Source organism: Brienomyrus brachyistius, chromosome 24 (genome assembly GCF_023856365.1).
Source record: "Brienomyrus brachyistius isolate T26 chromosome 24, BBRACH_0.4, whole genome shotgun sequence".
Classification (NCBI taxonomy): Eukaryota; Metazoa; Chordata; class Actinopteri; order Osteoglossiformes; family Mormyridae; genus Brienomyrus; species Brienomyrus brachyistius.
The window spans coordinates 4,043,026-4,058,059 of record NC_064556.1 but is presented as its reverse complement, the minus strand read 5'-3'; the positions used below and the strand labels follow the sequence as shown (position 1 = coordinate 4,058,059).

Sequence of the window (15,034 nt, the reverse complement as noted above, 5' to 3'; positions counted from 1 at the left end):
TTTCCCGTTTGTATGTTTGCATCGCCCAGAACTGGAAGCCATCAAATCGCCTTAACACGTGATAAGGAAGTCGCTCTGATAAAACTGTTTAGGGCGTCCTTCAGGTTACCACTGGTTACATCATGATGACACACTGTCCTACGAGTTGCTGTACAGATGATGATATCTTAACCTCGCGTGCTTGATTCTTTGTGCAAGTGTTACAATTTAATGTTTTTATGCTATTCAACAATCGACCTTTTTTTTAATCAATTTTCATCTTACTGTCCTAAACAAAGACGCTCCAGACCAGGTGATCCGTGTGTTCAAGTCGGACCAGCAGAGTTGTTACATCATCATCAGCAAGGACACCACAGCCAAGGAAGTCGTGTCCCACGCGATCGCCGAACTCGGCCTGCTCCAGACCTCCGACGTGTTCTCCCTGTGCGAGGTGTCCGTCAGCCCGGAGGGCGTCATTAAGCAGAGGAGGCTGCCCGACCAGCTGTCCAAACTGGCTGACCGGATACAGCTCAACGGCAGGTAGGCCCTGTCCAGTCCACCCCATCCCCTGAGAAAAAGCAAGGACCCCGTGTAAGGGAGCGTGATGGCTAGGCCACGCCCACTCCCTCCTCATTGGCTGCATCTATTCCTTTTTCCCTTGGGAAGTCAGCCTCCTAGCCTCAGTCACTGTCTGATGCTGTGTTCCTTTCTTGGCACACTGCCTGAAAGATGGTATTTAATCTGGGAAACACAGTCTGGCCTTGATTTATCAGGATGTTTGCACTAGCTGTTATGGTTTGCAAAGCGTAGCAGAGTACAATACAAGAAGAGGATAGCTGTAACATTCAAGCGTTTAGACGTCTGTATGTCTAGCTGCACTACTGGGGATGGTGGCGCAGGACAAGCAGCCCTAAGGACTCTCTAAATAGCCACTCAAGCCGCTGCAAATCGGTCACATTATTCGCCAGTTTCATTTGACCCACGGCAAGTTCATCTAGCAGAAAGCTGCCTGGCGTCACGAGATTTCCCAAAATGCACTTCATGTTCCAAAGTCTTACTGCCTGTATCCTGATAATTTTGCCCCACATATATGATGATCATTGACTCGATTTGAATTTCACCGCTCTACCGAGTTCAGTTGAATTTCAGCAGCACTTCGGCTAGCCTAAATTCGCAGTGCAATTTTTTTTTTTTCTCTCTCTCTTTTTTTTTTTAATGATATAAACTGTCATGGTAGATCCTGAAAATGTCCAGTTTCAGCATGAAAGTTTAGGTGACAATTTAGGTTTCAGATCTGTAAAAGTTTGTTTGTTTGGTTGTGGAGGGTGGGGGATGGGCTGCGACTGTGCAGAACTTGAGCGTAAGATCTAAGTCTAAGAACATTCTGCAGTCTGTCTGGATTTCTTAGTACTGCTGCTGCTACCAGGTACTACCTGAAGAACAATATGGACACGGAGACGCTCTGTTCAGACGACGATGCGCAGGAGCTGCTGAGGGAGAGCCAGATCAGCTTGCTGCAGCTGAGCACCATGGAGGTGGCCGCCCAGCTCTCCATGCGCGACTTTGAGCTCTTCCGCAACGTCGAGTCCACCGAGTACGTGGAGGACCTCTTCAAGCTGGACCCCTCCGGCGCCAGCAGCAGCCACCTCAAGCAGTTCGAGGACATCATCAACCAGGAGACCTTCTGGGTGGCTACGGAGATCCTGAGAGAGCCCAACGCGCTGAAGAGGATGAAGACGCTGAAACACTTCATAAAGATCGCCCTGCATTGCCGCGAGTGCAAGAACTTTAACTCGATGTTCGCCATCATCAGGTACTGCGCTTGCAATTTATACAGAACAAATCGTCTTCCAGAAGCACTGACACAAGGTCGCTATGACGAGGCAGGAGACGAGGGACACCCTGGTTAGGCATGCTGTCAGAGATACCTAACTACATGTTTTGACTTGGAGGAAACTGCAGTAGCTAGAGTGAATCTGCCTGACATGGAGAGAACATGCAAACTTCACACGCGTAGTGGGGGTGAGATTGTACCCCCCATCCCTGAAGGTGTGAGGATACGGAGCCATCTGCTAAGGCACCATGCAAATTTTGTAGAATAATAATTCTGATTAGGGCCAGGTTTCGTAATGCACTCCTGCATTGCGCTGCTCTGTGTCATATGCATAAATACAGAGTAATAATGTGTTTTTAATTAGTTTGTGCTCCACTATTCTCAACGCATGTTGTGTCATATGGGTTGGGAAAAGGAGTCGGAGGAGTGTGCACTCGCAGTGGAACTTGAATTTATTCGAGCCTCCCGTCTCATGGCTTGTGAACTCTGAGAACACTGCAGTTTCCCTGTTTTGTGAGGGCTGGCGGTCGGCCGTCTCCCCAGGATAATCGCTTAACGTCAGTCTGCGGCGATTAGCGTTTACAGCTGGCGCCCAGCTGCTTATGTCACAGGCAGGTTGTGTGTTGTGAGTCAAGATCCTTTAGCTGGCTTTTGTTCCCGGCTGACTGTTGTGGCTCACAAGATGGAAGAGTGAGTCTGGCTGGTTTGTGGATATGACTCCTCCTCGTAGGGCCCTTCTGTTAATAGAGGGTTATCTGAAAATGCTCTATTGATGTGTTTTTAGCTGCACTGACACATCGTTCATGACAAAAGACTCGGCAGTAAGTGTTGCGTATGTTTATGAGATGTGCCAGGCCGCTGCCCTGCACGTAGGCGTTCCGGCTTGCGCTCATAGTTGTTTTTGTCGTGTTTGTAAACATGTGTTGGCCTCTGACTGTTAACTGTGGGCTCTGCTGCAGTGGACTCAACCTGGCACCGGTGTACCGCCTGCGCGGATCTTGGGAAAAGCTGCCGGGAAAGTACGAGAAGCTGTTCCGGGACCTCCAGGACGTCTTCGACCCTTCCAGGAACATGGCCAAGTACCGGAACGTGTTGAGCAGCCAGAGCGTGCAGCCTCCCATCATCCCCCTCATCCCCGTGGTGAAGAAAGACCTGACCTTCCTGCATGAAGGTGAGTCCTTCGGTGAAGCAGTGGTGAGGACCACGCCAGTATTGGATCACCAGGGTTAACGCACGATATAAAAACCACGCTGGTATCGGATCGTGCAGGATTTACGTGCGATTTAAAGACCACGCTGGTATCCAGTCGTGCAGGGTTAATGCGCGATTTAAAGACCACGCCGGTATCGGATCATGCAGGGTTAACACATTATTTAAAGACCACACCAGTATCGGTATCAGTTTGATCTTCTGGATCATACATTGTACTGGACAGGTAAAATATCACGACAGTATCAGACCATACAGCATAATTTAAACTATAAAGACAACGCCAGTATCAGTTCATAATACCCTGTTCCCACTCATTTCCCACTTCTGTGGAGCAAAGGTCAAGTGCTTCCTTTTGTACTTCTTGTGAAACTTGGTCAAACCCATAGTGAATTACGTACTCAGTGTTCAAAACATTGGTAAAATTCCATGTGTCTTGGGCCTAGAGGGCTTAAATTTATCTGGACAATCAGGAAAATTGATTAGTGCCAGCTAGCTGTGCTACTATCCGTGAAAGTTTTGAATAAATAATGCTAATTTTATTTGCTAACTGCTGCCATTATCGTCGACTACATTTCTGCTGGCGGTGTTACTGGTGGCTGATCTATCACCCATCTCGCGATGCTTGGCCGGTTCGCAGCGTGTTAATAATGAATAATAATAAGAAAATAAATCGATGGCATTCTCATTAGGAATGGAGCTGTTGAGGAACGCACCCTCAGCTATCTGTGTGAGTGGGCCGGGGTCCAACGCCACTCTAGGGCCTTGAGTAGTTAGCAGCCAGAGGGGGTGGGCATGTGCCGACGACCAAACCCCCCAGAACCTTTCAGCTCTCGGCACACATCATCCCTATCGCCCTATCCCATATCGACGTCTTCCTTCGTTCCCCCCCCGGCTCTCCAGGCAACGACTCCAGCGTGGACGGCCTGGTCAACTTTGAGAAACTGCGCATGATTGCCAAGGAGGTGCGAAACGTGGTGCGAATGACCTCAGCCAACATGGACCCCGCCCTCATGTTCCGGCAGAGGTACGTCTCTATCCGCCGCCCTCCCTTGCAACGCTAATGCCACCCCCCCAACGAAAAAAAAGCCACATGCAGGGGGCCCCATCCCAATGTCTGTTCTGCGACTTCTCGCCTGACGTCTTATCAAAGCACTGGCTTCAGAGAAACCTTATCACGTGTTAATAGGAAGTTAAATTTCATGAGCATAGGAAGTCCTCTAGCAGCACTACACACACACACACACACACACACACACACACACACACACTCCCCTGCCCCTCTCCCCCTCCCCTCCCAAAACTGTCGGCCTGTAAACCTCGCCTCAATGTCCACGGCTCTCGCTTGCAGGAAGAAGAGGTGGAAAAGTTTAGGGTAAGTCTGGTAGCTTTAGAATTCCATGTGTCGCCGTGCATCTCCCTCCCCAGTCATCGACGTGAAACAGCATGCTCTCCCCACTTATCATTAACACCCGCTCTCCCGGAGCGCCCGGATCCGCGACACAGCCTGCTACGTGGATTTGCGTTATTCCTCCCATTATGATCAGTCATTTTACATCCTTTGCATCCGCAGAGTCATCGTGTTAGTCTTTAATCCCTGCGGCATGGTGCGTCTGTGAAAGGCATCCTTCTTGCATGGTTGTGTGAACGTGCTACGCTAAGCTGGGGCAGTCGTGAAGAGAAAGTGATGGGATGTGTGAGCCAAATGTGAGCCTTGCCGCGCTAATGGCACGCCCGCTCCCATCGCAGCATCCAGGAAATGGCGGAGTGCTAACTGCAAAGTGGCATGTGGACCAGCACCGCCGCACTGCTGAGCTGTCGTGTAACACTGGCTCCCTTCTCCCTAGATCCCTAAGCCAGGGCAGCACCAATTCCAACATGCTAGACGTCCAGGGGGCCGCACACAAGAAACGTGTGCGGCGCAGCTCACTGCTAAACGCCAAGAAGCTGTATGAAGAGGCGCAGATGGCCCGCAAGGTCAAGCAGTACCTGTCCAACTTGCAGGTGGAGACAGACGAGGAGAAGTTCCATATCATGTCGTTCCAGTGTGAGCCAGCCTGCAACAACCGTAAGGACTCCTGCTGCCCCACTCTCTGACCAATTGGTTTGCTCCTCCCTGTAGCAGCACTATCCTGTGCCCCTCATCCCCAAATGGCCCTAACCTGTAGTTCTGTGCCCCTCATGCCCGCATGGCCCTAACCTGTAGTTCTGTGGCCCTCGTGCCCACATGGCCCTAACCTGTAGTTCTTTACCCTTCGTGCCCGCATGACCCTAACCTGTAGTTCTGTGCCCGTCGTGCCCGCATGGCCCTAACCTGTAGTTCTGTACCCCTCATCCCCAAATGACCCTAACCTGTAGTTCTGTACCCCTCATCCCCAAATGACCCTAACCTGTAGTTCTGCACCCTTCGTGCCCGCATGACCCTGACCTGTAGTTCTGTACCCCTCATCCCCAAATGGCCCTAACCTGTAGTTCTGTGAGCCTCGTGCCCGCATGGCCCTAACCTGTAGTTCTGTGAGCCTCGTGCCCGCATGGCCCTAACCTGTAGTTCTTTGTCCTTGTGCAATCTCACAAGTGCTGCACTAAAATTCATCAGCAGTTCCCTAGCAGGCTTTCCGTGCTTAAATCTGGGAGGGGAATAACTGTCATGAATATGGGGTTTGTTGTGGTCTGAACATGATTTTGGGCTTTCGCCGACTCACAGTGCCCCCTGGTGGCCATTGTTTTTGAAATACATGCATGAGTACTTGATAAAGACTTTTGAGGGCTGTGTGTGTGTGTGTGTGTGTGTGTGTGTGTGTGTGTGTGTGTGTGTGTTTTTGATTCGTTGATTGTCTTCACTGGGAACATAGAAATCCTACAGCTTTGGGTACAAGATCTGTTATTTCCTTTTTCACTGCCACAGTGACTAAGAATGTGAGCGAGAGGCGCTCGACCAAATTGGACATGTCTCCGGTGTTGCTGCGCTCCTCGCTGCCGTCGGGGAAGCCCCACCCCCAGAATAGGATGAGCCAGGTGCTGCAGATACCCCCCGTCAGCCTGAACCCCCTGCGGAAGAAAAGCATAGCTAAGGACCTGGCCGTCCATGGTGAGCCGCCGGCCTCTCTCTCCTCAGCTCGAACCCTAAACCACAGGGTGCTCTGCCGCATGTCTAGGGATCCTGAATAAATCAGCATCGTCTAGCTGTAGACTCAGAAGTCCAAGTATCTCTATAGTCATCTTCAGCCGTGCGATGAGCTGGAATTACGTTCTTGTCGGTCACGCTGCGAGAAATGGTGACGAATGGGATGTAAATACGAATGCAGGAAACATTTAGACACTCACAGTCTGACAGTTTGAAACACGACATTCCTAGACATTGATAGAAAACCGCAGTCAGAGATAGAGTTTTAAGAATAGTCATATGGAGCAGATCTTCCTCATGGGGGAGTTTTTCCGTTTTGGGGGCCCCTTGAGGAATTTATTGTCTACCCCCACCACTCCTTGCTGAATGGTGGCAGATTAGTTAATCAATGGTTGTCCACCCCCCCCCCTCGCCCCCAGGTTCTCCACAGGTACTGAAGAAGACAACCAGCTCAGCCGATGACTGGCCCACAAGGAAGCCTGGTGCCACCGAGGACACTGTGTCCACCACCTCCTCCCTGCACTCCACCCCGACAGTGTCCCCTCACAGGTCCCCCCGCAAAGGTCAGCCCTCACGAGACACCGTACTCTCACGTTCTTAGATATGCCTCAGTAGGTTAAGATGCTGTGTCCGTGATCAGATGGTCGTGGGTTCAAATCCCTTGGTTGGCTTAGTTATTTCATCGGTGGGTCCATTTAGATAAGAGTCTCCCAAATTACTACGACACAACGTATAATGTACAGCAACACCATAGCAGCTAATTTGTGGTGATTATGCTGCAGAATTTAAAAGAAAAGGGTGCCTGTTAGTAGTAGTAAGGTAGTACGTAATTACCAGTTAGTCAATGGAGCGTCTCACTTGTAAACAGACCCGGCATAGCAGTGGTATAGCAGTGGTGTAATATGGCCACGGTGCGTCTCCTTCTCTGTGCTCCCAGCAGGTGGCGCCCCCAAGTCGCACAGCTCCAGCCCGGTGAACCTGTCAGGCTCGTCCTTGTCCCTGACCAGCGAGGCTAGCACCCGGGGGGTCGGCGGCCAGCGCAGCTATGGAATAGGTGGGGCCCTGCTGCAGCGGCACATCCAGCAGATCACAGGCCACCACAGTGGGAGAGCTGAGGAGGAGGGACCCGGGGCAGAGTCGGTGTCGGCCCACTCATCAGGGACGCACACCCCTAGGCGTCGGGTCCTGAGGAGTCTGAGCTCCCCCTTCAGAGCAATCAGGAAGCGCAGCATGTCCAGAGGCAGGCAGGAGGCACGGAGGTCCAGAGGCAGGCAAGAGGCAGGGAGCTCCGGAGGCAGGGAGGCAGAGGCGCGGAGCTCCGGAGGCAGGGAGGCAGAGGCGCGGAGCTCCGGAGGCAGGGAGGCAGAGGCGCGGAGCTCCGGAGGCAGGGAGGCAGAGGCGCGGAGCTCCAGTACAGGAGAGGAAGTAGCCATAGAACAGGAAGTGTCGCACAGAAGCCCCTCCCCTTTTAAATGGCTATACTCTCAAGCCAGGGACTGGAGGAGAAAAACACTCTGAGACAGACAGACCAGCAGACCCCATTCTAACTGATCTGTAGTTACTGATATGTACCAGGATGTTTTCTCAGTTTGTTTGTCATTATTGCATGATGGGATTCTGTAAAGATCAGAGCCCTGAAACATACCATTGCTTCACTTACGGAATAGAAGTGCAGTCCTTGCTGTATGTGAAACTCGTGTATGAACAGTAAAAAAATAAAGTTTTTGTATTGCAGGTTTATTGAATGTTCTGTAGTCTTTAGTACACATTGAGTTGTTTGCAGAGGGTGTTGCTTTAAGATCCAGCCCGTCCCTTTAACACTCCGGCATTCCCTTTAAGACGCGCCCGTTCCTTTTGTCCCGCAGTGTACGCTCTGATGCCGGCGGGAAAGTCGGACACGCCCTCCGACTCCAGCCACAGTGAGATCTCCTCCCGCTCCAGCCTCATCAGCAACGGCTCTGTGGACTCGATGGCGGCGACTGTGGCCGAGGAGCGCTGTCCCGGCACCCGCCCCCTCACCGCGGCGGACACCCCCCCCGCTGTCACCACGCAGCCCGCTGCCCCGCAGCCTGCGGCCGAAGGCGTCCTGCTTCCCGCCAGGTACGTCCGCCCCAGGGTGGAGTGTCTCTTTGGGTTTCCCCATAACTCCCAGTGTGTGACATCTCTTTTACTGGCCCGATGAGGCCTTTTAATTCCACTCTTTACATGTCCATACTCACAGGTCTTCATACTGTCTTTTACACCATTTTTACTTTTTAAACTGTTTATTACTACGGCTTGTCATTAAAAGATTGCATTTGTATTGTGTTTTTGTGTTTTCATTTTAAATATCCCTAATACTCGTTCGGTTGATTTTAATTACATAAATAGTGAGGCAGTCTGTAAAATCCTTTCCTTGAATCAGTGTGTTTATTGTGACACCACTGTAAACCTCCCCCTCCCCCCAAAAGCTGTGTAATTTTAATTAAATCCCGTCAGCTGATCTTGTCGCTCTCGCGCCGGGGTGCAGTCGTTCTCAGCTGCCTGTGTGTGCTCGTTCGCAGCTCGGCGGCACCGCGGCCCTGCGTGACCCGCGCATGCACCTTTCCCTTCTCCGCCGGCGGTGAGGAGCTCACCCCTGAGCCCGCGGGCGTGGACCCAGCGGACAGCGGCCGGGGGAGCTGGACCTCCTGCTCCAGCAGCTCCCACGATAACTTCCAGAACCTCCAACCCCAACGGGCCTGGGACGTGGGCGGCCTGCGGAACCAAGCCCTGGGCAGACCCGTCGCTGAGGCAGATGCCTGCGGGCCGCGGGAGGCCGGCGAGGGGGGGCCCGGGGTCGCCACGGAGGCCAGCCGGTCCCGGGAAAGCTGGGCCTCTTGCAGCTCCCTCTCGGAGTCGTGCGAGGGGAACTACAGCACAGTGAAGCGCAGGGTGCCGGATAAACTCCTGATACCGGGAGTGTGTCCCGACGGGCCCCTAGGCACCGACACCACCTACAAAACCGTCACCTCCAGCACAGAGAAGGGGCTCATAGGTGAGACGCATGGCTTCGCGGTCTGGGGCCACCTTTACGTGCTTAAAGTTCCCTTTACGTGTTGCACTCTGTTGATTTGCTATGTCTGGGGAAAAATGCACAGCTCTTGCACGATATGATCTTTGTATTTGCAGAAGTGCAGGTATACCAGAGTGCCTCTTATCGCCTTTCCTCTCTTGCTCTCCTTTGACACGCACACCTTACCGCTTCCGTTTGTACCTGAGCGTTCACTGGAAGCTCAATCTAGCGGCATTTATATAACTTCCTTTACAGCACAATTGTTTATGATGTGGTGTTTGCCTCACTTGTAGTTTACATCGGACAGAAAGAGTCTGGCAAGAAAATAAATGTCTATGTATAAATAATCCTGTCGCCCAGTAGGTGGCGCCAGACTCAGATATTTTTGCGTGCACCTGCTTTTCTGCGTATTTTTTTTATTAATATTCGCTTTGATGTTCGCCCTGCCCCCCAGTGTACTGCATTACCTCGCCCGGCAGGGGTCCGCCCCCCACCCCCCCAGGGTACCAGGGCATCTCCTTCCCCGAAGGAGCCACCCGGAACCCCCATCTAAAACCCCCCGACTATTGCGTGGCCCTGCAGAGGTCAAAGCTGCTCCAGAGTCCGGGAGGTACCATGCCGCGCGAGCACAAGGGGAGCACCAGCCCGGCCACTGCAGCTTCTGAGGAAGATGGTACGTATCCTGGGGCAGACGACTCTCAGTGAATCAGCAGGACTGTGCTGAGAGGGCGTGGGAGGGGTGTGGGTTTGGCTACCCCTTTGCAGACACGTTTCCTGTCTGCTGCGTGGGGTGGGGGGCAGGGTCCTAAATCTACATCCACCTTGTGCTTGTTGCACTGCATTCAGAACAGTGATGCAGTTAGGGAATCCAGTGATGCAGTTATGAAATCCAGCAGGCGAGGGTCGTCTGGAGTATCATCTGTAGTGACGCCCCCACCATCCCCATCTCTCCCCACTCGCCTTTCAGAGGAGCAGGTATCGGCCGTGTAGCTAGCGAGACCCGGATGCACACGACGTGCCCGGCCCCTCGGCCCCTCCATGCTGCCAGCACACCCCTCTCTCTGTTTCACACCGGGCTCCCCCTTGGCTGCTCTGGACCGTGTGGCACCGAGAGCTCCACGACGTCATGAGCGAAATATCGCACCTGTCCGCCGTCTTTACCACTGCAACCTGCCATCTCTGATGTAAGAGCGAGTGGGACCCAGGGTGTCATCGCTATTCGACTGGAGCTGCGTTCTGGCACCGCGACGACGGGTCGCACAAGTCCGACTCTCGTCGGACCTCCGCATCCTCTCTGCTGAGGAACTTCTTGAACAATGAGAGTCTTTCCACAGTTTAATTTATGTCGTGATTCCAAGTCTTCACATGGGTATGCTTTAATGTGTGCTTTCGAACCATATAACCGAGGTATTGCATAACCAGTGACATTTATCAAATGGCCAATTTTTTATATTCATGTCTTTAAGCTAAATTATGGCAGTTTACGTTAATATCTTGGATTAAGGGTGCAGGACCTCCCGTGTACATCTGGGCGCCTTTTGGCGATAGTGCCCCTTGTTAACCACGCAGACGGCGGTAACACGAGAGCCTGCTTGTGACTCAGCTGGGCAGGATGTTAGAGATACCGGCCGGATGTACACGTCTCAAGCTTTAAGATTCGTCGCGCAGCAAACGCCTAAAGACTAGAAACGTTTACAGCAGATATCCCAGTTTACAGTGTCAGAGTTCAGACGCCGCTTTTTGTGCTGTCAGCTAACGACTCGACCGGAAAATGTGCATTAACGTGCATGGATGCAGCCCTTGGACACCGGGTCTGCGTTTCGGCTCTTCAGTGTACCTCACTTACCACATTGCCTATCATTTTCAAAGCCTGCTTTATATGTTGTTGATGTACATAGATGAAGAAACATTAGACAGGAAAATATAAAAAACTCCAGGTTTTTTTGTGTTTTTTCTTCCATCTCCAGTCCATGTTTAGTGTCCACCTCGGACACATTTTCTAAGATATCTTAATGACTTTTTTTTTTAAAAAAAACGCGACCCAATGCCATTAATATTGCATTTGTTATTTGTATATTTTTGTCGATCTGTCGCCCTCTAGGGACAATGATGGAACTGCATTAGATTTATGGATATAACTGGATTGTCTTCTACTTTTCTGTTTGGACCCATTGTTAATATTGTATCTTTTGGTATACAGAACTTGAAGATGTTAATGGTAATATATACATATACAAATATATACATATATTTTTGGTTTTGTTATAAATTAATGTTACAGGACGTGTATAGTTGGAGCTAGAGCTTTCTATAAAGACTAGTTTTAATATTTTTGTTAGAATGAAAGGTTATGATTCCCCTTTCCTGCTGTAAGGGCAGGCTTTTAGTGTTTCGTCTAAGTGATTAAGTATGTGCAGACTGGCGCATTCTAGGTTCATCTGGGTGATGTTATACACCACTGGTCCATTTCTACTGCCCCCTAGTGGTGTGGAGGGTGAAATGACTAGATGGGCACCCATTTACAGGCATGAGTAAAATTTGGCTGGCAGTGAGACTGAGTTTGTGGCTCCTCCGATAATACTGCGGTCTTTGAATTTGCTACTCCCAACACCTCCAATGCCTACTTGTGACTGACCCCTGAGAACTCTGTTTTTACTCGCTAACCTGATTGTTTCCACATTATAAAAACTTTGCCCTGGTCTGTCACCGTGACCAAGTAAATCTTTGCACATTCCCCAGTACAACAAAGCAGTATTCAGTATCGACTTCTGCCGTAAGCTCAGAAGATAATCAATCTTAAATATATATGTGGACATATTCTCGATCTCTATATTTTCTTATTTAAAGAAGTGTAAATCTGTAAATATTTGAAGTGTACACGAAACTGTCACGCGCTGATGGACGACCGCCGGCTGACGATAACGCGCCCTTCATTCGATATGTGCTCAACTAGCAGTGTGTTCACGCTCGCGGCTGCATGTCCCTGCTGTGGTTCGTAATCGGGTGAGCCGATCATATTGATCAGGCATGTCTCCTGCTTTCTAGTCGAGCTCAAGGGAGAACGGTCTCTGCGTTGCGATGTGATGGGTGACCCAGCTCACCCTGTCCCCATTTATCGATTTTTCGACCACGGCTTTCAGTATTCAGTGAGGGTGATTTATTTTTCACTGTGCATGTTAAAGCGATGGAGCAATTTACTGGAGTTCATTTTTGGATGAGTTTATCGCTGCAACACCCCCCCCCCCCCCCCCCACGGAGGCGGTACGGACTCGTCCCAATACGCATCAACTTGGCGCAAAGGCCGTTTTCACTTGACGTGGCTCCCGATAAACACTGAACGACTATTTAGGCATTTTTCGGTAACTCCCGCGCTTCTCGCTAAATCGCTAATCTCAAGTCTCTGGTCTCTCCTATATTACCTGGAATGCAATAAGTGAGATGTGAAGTTTTATGTAAAGCAGAACTGCACAATTGTAAACCCTACCAGTAGCAATTGTACTGCACACGTCTGTCACAGAAGTATTATCCGCAATGTCGCGTTTTTGTCCTGCAATTTTGATAGCTGTCGTAACTTATGTCTTTTAGAAAGACAACTCGCTTGTATGCCTTTTTTTGTATTTTTATCAGTGGATGTAAATATTTGTTATATTTTTGTTTAAGAGAATGTTTTAAACTACTGTTAAGTCTGCTGATATGATTTTGGACAATAAAATGTTAAATGTGCGTTTGGAATCAGAATTTTTCTTGTATATATGTGTTTCGCAGGATACCACGTGCATCCATGAGAAGGAAAAGATGCTTAACAAAATATCGATTTAAATAGTTCAAATCGTGCAAATATTTCGGACTTCGTTGTTTCTCTGAGCATAGTAAGGGCAGCCTCAACATTAATAAAAACCATTTATAAAGGAATCCAATTCGTTCTATGTGCAACATACTAGCATTTTATGTAATTGTATATATTGTGTATTTAATAAAAGTGTGGAAGGTGCGTCGAATCATTTCCCTGTGGGAATTCGCTTTATTAAATAAAATGCCTCGTATGATATCATGCCCTGTTCTTGCTCGGTTTTTAACTGCGTGCCGTTTGTGCCTGAACTTCCATGGCTGTGTTAAAACAGACATAATATGGAGTCATGCCTTAGAATCGGGGCTTACGGTCAGAAGCGTTCAAGGGTTAACTAATATTGTACCTTTGAGAGAGGTACTTGACCTGACCTCCTTGAGTAAACACCCACATAAAGTATACGTTTTTTTATGTAGTCCCCTAGCTAAGATCCTGAAATAATTTAACGAATTAGCCCGTACCCGGGGAATCGATATTAGAAATAACTCCGGGGCAGTGATTCTGTTGTAAGGAATTAAATGTGTGATCTATGTAGCTGGACAGCATCCTTACGTGAAACGGCTGCATGTCTTCCAGGAGTGACTTACAGAGTGTGGTAAGTGAACGGCGTTTGGCCCCCTATCATTCCTGCATGATTTAAAGCACTCGATGTTAAATGGCATATTCCAAAAACACAAAGTTCACAGAGAATTTTGAAAGCCTTGCTTCCTGTCCTCGGGAGTTTCTAGTCCTCTTGAAAGGAATCGCCGCGATTACACATAGGCCTAGCTTACATTTTTAAAAGTGCCGGAAGACGCTGATGCGTTTTTAATGGGTAACTTAGAAATTCTCTAAGCGTGAATAATATCTGCAGTCTGGTGTCCTGTAGCTTCGCGAGTTTGACAGCGGTAACGGTGATTAAGGGAAAACGGTCGTCTACATCTGGCGAAACTAGCATTCATTCTGGGCGATTAATTGGAAGACCTTTCCCATACTGTAAGCGGAATATATCTTAAACATTAATGAGATTCGAAAGTACACAAAATACTACAGGTTCAGCAGAACTGACTGACTGGCAAAAGATTGTAGCAACTCAAAAGAAAATCTAATCTTCTCTTGGGGTATTTTTTTAGCCGGTTGCTCTTGTGTGTGGCATGGATCTGATTATTTTTTTATTACCATCACGGGGGGGTCTGCCTTGCCCACACCGGACATGAGGCGTAATTCTGAAAGCCTCCCAGTCCGGGTTTATCACCACAGAAGTTACGGATCGACCAGGAGTCTGCAGAGTCGCTGTGGAGTCAGGTTAGTGCAGTACAATCCCCTGACACGTTACAGGGAGGATAGGCTTCTTTACCAGGGACTGCACGTTTGTCAGTTCTGTTTGCTGGAGATTCGAACTCACTCTCAAATCGCCTAACAGCTATTTGATAATGAATTATAAAGAGGGACATTTAGTATTTTAAAACTGCTGTTTCCGTATACAGATTTCATACTAACATATTAGTTTGCTTTTTTTGAGGTAATTGCGTTTCATAATCACGCATTTATAGTAATTTCTGATTTTAAAAAAATCCATCACCAACTGTATTTATTAGGGTAAGGAAGATGTGCGTCTGTTTGCTATTTCTGGAAACAGATTATCCATCCATCTCAGACAGCACATGGGGTCAGGGGGTGGTGACCTACAGCTACAGGGTCCTGCCGTACGTGGGGGTTGGGGGGGTGGCCAATCTTATCCACAAAGGGCCAGTGCGTATTCAGGTTTTTGGAATAACCTGTAGGTCAGCTGGTCAAACCCAGGTGTGAGGACTCTTCAGCCAATCAGTCCTCTAATTAGTGATCTAATTAGGGAGTTGCATCGAAAACCTGCACACACAGCGGCCCTTTCTGTGTGACACTGCCCACACCTGTCGCAGAGGATGCCGATTCATCGAGTCTTGGATTCACTTATCCTGTGTCACGAGTTGAGATATAATTCAATTAAAAGTAAAGCTTTGGGATCTGTGTTCTAAAATATTTTTGTTG

General features: G+C 49.3%; 1 protein-coding gene across 9 annotated transcripts in view; it reads left to right on the top strand.

The window, feature by feature from the left end:
• rapgef6 (Rap guanine nucleotide exchange factor (GEF) 6) overlaps nucleotides 1-12,903 on the top strand; it is a 68,823-nt gene extending 55,920 nt beyond the window's left edge. For 5 of the 9 annotated variants that reach the window (XM_048995067.1, XM_048995064.1, XM_048995063.1 and 2 more), the window contains 13 exons: nucleotides 279-519; nucleotides 1,406-1,792; nucleotides 2,773-2,984; nucleotides 3,926-4,049; nucleotides 4,374-4,397; nucleotides 4,870-5,090; nucleotides 5,928-6,110; nucleotides 6,566-6,709; nucleotides 7,084-7,200; nucleotides 8,012-8,246; nucleotides 8,690-9,162; nucleotides 9,635-9,853; nucleotides 10,148-12,903. In XM_048995067.1, the coding sequence (XP_048851024.1) occupies nucleotides 279-519; nucleotides 1,406-1,792; nucleotides 2,773-2,984; nucleotides 3,926-4,049; nucleotides 4,374-4,397; nucleotides 4,870-5,090; nucleotides 5,928-6,110; nucleotides 6,566-6,709; nucleotides 7,084-7,200; nucleotides 8,012-8,246; nucleotides 8,690-9,162; nucleotides 9,635-9,853; nucleotides 10,148-10,170 (2,603 nt within the window). In that variant the 3' untranslated portion in view covers nucleotides 10,171-12,903. The remainder of the gene's footprint in view (nucleotides 1-278; nucleotides 520-1,405; nucleotides 1,793-2,772; nucleotides 2,985-3,925; nucleotides 4,050-4,373; nucleotides 4,398-4,869; nucleotides 5,091-5,927; nucleotides 6,111-6,565; nucleotides 6,710-7,083; nucleotides 7,201-8,011; nucleotides 8,247-8,689; nucleotides 9,163-9,634; nucleotides 9,854-10,147) is intronic. The other 4 variants (XM_048995062.1, XM_048995061.1, XM_048995066.1 and 1 more) reach the window with 2 other exon arrangements.
• Nucleotides 12,904-15,034: the final 2,131 nt, after the last annotated feature.